The following is a 4,989-nucleotide window of genomic DNA, read 5'->3' as shown; positions in this document are numbered from 1 at the left end:
ATCTTGTGAAGGTGTTTGAGGCAGTGTATTCTCCGTTGCTGTGCTAGTAATATTCCATAGACTCTAGTGTGTGACATTACTATTATTATTTTCTAAACATTCAGTAATTTTGATAGTTAAAGCTATTTTATTTTGTAGCTGGCACATAATTGCACATTATGTGCTCTATTATAATTCAACACATGTAGATTAGTGATCTTTAGAGGGGAGGAAGAGTCCTGGGAGACATCTTGGGGAGGTAGCAACCATAACCAATGCATAGTTATTAAGGAGGGAGTGACCGTGTTCTACAATACATTCAGTGATACTGCTTGGCAAAAACCTATTGCATATTTTATAGATTTCAGAACTATATAACACCTTTTTGTTATTGCTAATTGTCTACTAAAGTTTTCCAGGTTGATGAGGCATTTTTATTTTCTAATTTTCTTATTGTATTCTTTAAGTCCTGTAATTAATTTTAATTGAATGTTTATGAGAGGTCATAGTTGAATCATTGTTAGTTTTGTGAGATTGGGTTTAGCTCTGGAGTCTTATGTAGTATATATTTGGTAAGTTAAGTAGGAAATTGGAAGTGAAATGTGTTCGTTGGCATAATTGAAATAGAGTGATCATGTACATATCCACATATATGTTTTATTATTTTGTTTAACATTTTATATCTTTCTGTTTCTTTAAATGGGCTCTCATGTAGCCCAGGCTGGACTCAAATTTACTGTGTAGCAGAGGTTAGCCACATGAGCTAGAATCACAAGTGCCTCCCCCAGTTTTGCAATTCTAGACAGCAGAAGTTTGATGTTCTTTTTGTCCATTTCACCGAGTCTTTGAAGAATATTCTAGATACCACACATCTTTACTAATTAGTTTTCTTGTTACAGAAACATGATTTCTAGACGAATGGTAAACACCAACTGTTGTCTTCAGAACATTAAGTTTGTGACACCGATGGATCAGAACAACTGCCCAAGGATCCAAGAGTGGTTTGAGTGGGTATGGCAGGCTGAATGCAAATGGTATAAGATTCCAATGTAGGTAGTTATGTCCATAACTCGAGATTAAAAACTGTGGTGGTATTTTGTTTGTGCTCTAACAAATAAAGCTTGCCTGGAGATCAGAGTGCAGAGATAGCCACTAGAGGGCAGGCAGTGATGGCACACACCTTTAATCCTAGCACTTGGGAGGAGGAAACAGGAAGTGATATGGCTGGGCAGAGAGAGTAACTAATAAGGTAGGATAGAGACAGGAGCTCACCCCCTTCAGCCTGAGGATTCCGTAGGGGTAAGAAGTGTCTTCAGTGCTGGACTGTGCTGCTTCTCTGGTCTTTCAGCTTGCACCCTGATATCTGACTCTGGGTTTTTATTATTAAGACCAATTGGAATTCCTGCTACAAAAACTGTCTGGGGTTAAGGATTATTACCGTTAGTTATCTGGCACTGAACCAGGTGCAGGATTGGCATTCAGTACCTATAGAACACATGAATGTGGGTGAACAAATCTTTGTGGATCCTTAGAGCATAGCTAAGTAAAATTGTAGTACAAGCAAAGATACTTTGGCCAGAAGAAATGCAGAAGAGCATCCAAGAAGACTATTTTAATGGTTATCATTTGAATCTTGCAGAAATTTCTGGAAGAGCATTTTGTGTCCTATGCATGGACCACATGGTTACTATGCAAACACTGTTGTTCTTCTCTAGAGCTCAGAGAGGGCTATGCTCAGCAATCATCTAGCATGAAACATCTCAGAAAACAAGCTCAAGATTTTCCTCATTGACCTCTGTGCTCATGGCAAGAGGAAACCAGACCAGCACCTTTGAGTTCCTCCTCTGGGGTCTCTCAGAACAGCCACAGCAGCAACAATTCATCTTCCTGATCTTCCTGTGGATGTACCTGGTCACTGTGACTGGGAATCTGCTCATTGTCCTAGCCATTGTTACTGATGTACAACTCCACACTCCAATGTACTTTTTTCTTGCCAGCCTGTCCTGTGATGACATCCTTTTCACCTCCACTACAGTACCCAAGGCCCTGGTGAACATCCACTCCCAGAGCAGGACCATCTCCTATGCAGGATGCCTGGCCCAGCTCTACTTCTTCTTGACTTTTGGAGACATGGACATCTTCCTCCTGGCTACAATGGCCTATGACCGATTTGTGGCCATTTGTCACCCTCTCCACTACACAATGATTATGAGCCTCAGGCGGTGCTCACTCTTGGTGGCAGCCTGCTGGACCCTTACAAATGTTGTCGCTATGACACACACCTTCCTCATGTTCCGTCTCTCCTTCTGCTCCAAGAAGGTCATTCCAGACTTCTTCTGTGACCTGGGACCCCTGATGAAGATTGCTTGCTCAGAAACCCGTATCAATGAGCTTGTGCTTCTCTTCCTGGGGGGCTCAGTCATCTTAATCCCCTTCTTGCTCATCCTTGTGTCTTACATCCGCATTGTGTCAGCAATCCTCAGGGTCCCTTCTGCCCAAGGGAGGCGCAAGGCCTTTTCTACCTGTGGGTCCCACCTTGCTGTGGTGTCCCTGTGCTTTGGGACAGTGATAAAGGCTTATCTGTGCCCCTCATCGTCTTCCTCCAATTCAGTGGTAGAGGACACAGCATCTGCTGTCATGTACACAGTGGTGACCCCCCTACTGAATCCCTTCATTTACAGCTTGCGGAACAAAGACATGAAGGGAGCACTGGTCAGAATTCTCAGGGGCAAAGTCTCCTTCTCCTGGGGCCAGTGACTCCTGCAGAGAAACAGAAGGTGTCCTCATTCACTCTGCTGAGGATCTTCCAGAAATTTCTACCTCAAGTGTCCCATTCTGAATCCTATATATGCTTTATCACATCCCTGCTCATTGACTTCTCACCTAGAGTTTCTTAGATTTGAGGAAAATGAAAGGCTTTGACTTGTTATGAATTGCATCTTTGTTCTTTTATTTATAATCTCATTCACCAGAATGATGATTTAGTCAGTGTCAGACAGCAAGACAATTCTTTCTGTGGGGACAATATTCTGGAGCTGAAAATTCTTATTTTTTGCCCCAAAGAAAATGCACTATTTGGACAATATCATACATGAGTACAATGCACTTTGATCATATCCACTCTGACTTCCCCATCTAACTTCTTTTATGAACCCCCATTTTTCATTATCAAATTCGTGTCCCCTTCATATACTGTATGCTCCCCACACATGTGCTCACATGTATCTATCTCCTACTGAGTCAAACTTATGTTCTCTACATACACATGGGTATAGCTTGAATAGTAGGATATGGGCAACCTGCCACAGAGCTTGTCATAAGAAACTGCTCATTTGTCCATTGACTGATGGAGGCAAATGCAGAGGTCCATGGCCAGGTGCCAGGCTGAGCTCCGGGAATCCAACTGATGAGAGAGAGGAGGGATTCTTCAGGCCGGGGACATCGAGATCATAATGGGAAGATGTGCAGAGATGACTGGCCACACTAGTGGAAGTCCATGAACTGTAGACTAATGGCTGTGGAGCCCCCATGGGACTGGACTAGGCCTTCTGGATATGGAAGATGGTTGTTTGGCTCGAAATGTTTGGGGGGCAACCAGACAGGGGGATAAGGATCCGTCCCTGGTGCATGGGCAGGCTTTTGGATGCCCAGTGCCTGCAGTGTGATGCCTTGCACAGCCTTGGTGCAGTGGGGGAGGGGCTTGGACCTGCCTCGGCTCAGTGTGCCAGGCTCTGCTGACTCCCCATGGGAGACTTTGGTTTGGGGGATGTGGGGGTGTGGGGTGGCTTGGGAAGGAGGGCTGAGGGGTGGGAGGATGGAGGAGGTGGGATCTGTGGGTGGTATGTAGAGTGGATAGAAAGTTTCTTAATAAAGAAAAATAAAAAAAAATAAGAAAACTGCTCTCCCTGTTTGTTCAGCAGCAGTTGGCTGCCTGTAGCTCCTAAACTGTGAGTGGGACCTGGTATGGTCTTGTGTGGGCCGCTAGAGCTGTTGAATGTTAATGAATGTAACATACCTGTCAAGTCCAGATGATATTTTTTTGCAGCAATCCTCCAGGTCCTCTGGCCTTACACTCTTTCCTCCCTTTCACTAAGATTCTTACCTTCTTGTGACCTTGTGTTTCATCATCATTAGAGACACATTGCTCCCGTTTGTGGTGACCCTGGTGTAAACAAACCCATTGCAGAGCCCGAGTGTGAAAGCATAGCTCACGTATTTATGCACAGCACAAAGCACTGACGGTAGTAATAAAAGCCTGGGTGGTGACTGGGTGTGTATTCACTATGCCGTTCATCATCATTTCAGAATAAACTCCTTCCACGTGCAGAAGGTATGTGTTAAATAAATGTTCTTTGTTCTGCTACCAGCAGATTCATATCTTGCGTTTACAAAGTCTCTGGCCTAATAAAGAGGATATTGAATGATTGACCTACACCATTTATGTTTATGTCAGGACACTGTCTGATGATCATTTTCAGAATCTGTCCTCAGTTTTTAAATATGTGTGACTGTCCTTTTTTGTAACTTTCCTCAATAAGAACTGTTGTTTTGCAGGGTTCATAATTCTAAAAGTCTGTAGCCCTTTAAGACAGTGGGAAAGTGATATATTTAATTAAATTCATATAACTATATAAATTATGTAACAATATGAATTCATTAAAGATATTTAATTAAATTTGTACAACTATATAAATCATGTAACAATTAATATAAATTAATTAAAGTAAATAAATTAATTTAAAATGTTAAAAAAATTTATTAAAAAATTTTCTATTCATTTTACACATATTCTCCTCTTCCCTCCTCCTGCCCCTCAGCCTTTCCCTCCCAACTCTCCTACTCCCCCCCCAAGAAGGCAAGGCCTCCCATGGGGAGGCACATCCAGTAGAGGCAAGTCCAAGCCCTTCCCTTTGCCTCAAGGCTGCACGAGGTGTCCCATCATAGATAGTAGGCTCCACAAAGCCTGCTCATGAACCAGGAATGGATTCTGATCCTACTGCCAGGGGGCCT

The 4,989-nt window shown here is 43.0% G+C and overlaps 1 protein-coding gene across 1 annotated transcript; it reads left to right on the top strand.

The window, feature by feature from the left end:
* Positions 1-1,759: 1,759 nt before the first annotated feature.
* LOC102920408 (olfactory receptor 1P1-like) lies at positions 1,760-2,736 on the top strand. Its single transcript, XM_006977522.3, has one exon. The coding sequence runs from the start codon at positions 1,783-1,785 to the stop codon at positions 2,734-2,736; it is 954 nt and encodes a 317-aa protein (XP_006977584.3). The 5' UTR covers positions 1,760-1,782.
* Positions 2,737-4,989: the final 2,253 nt, after the last annotated feature.

Source organism: Peromyscus maniculatus, chromosome 8, assembly GCF_049852395.1.
Source record: "Peromyscus maniculatus bairdii isolate BWxNUB_F1_BW_parent chromosome 8, HU_Pman_BW_mat_3.1, whole genome shotgun sequence".
Lineage (NCBI taxonomy): Eukaryota > Metazoa > Chordata > Mammalia > Rodentia > Cricetidae > Peromyscus > Peromyscus maniculatus.
The sequence above is the reverse complement of the archived record's forward strand: the minus strand, read 5'-3'. Positions and strand labels throughout refer to the sequence as shown.

What these genes read in the sequence shown, in the direction of transcription:
- LOC102920408 (XM_006977522.3), top strand. Translation starts at nt 1,783, where the DNA reads ATGGCAAGAGGAAACCAGACCAGCACCTTTGAGTTCCTCCTCTGGGGT.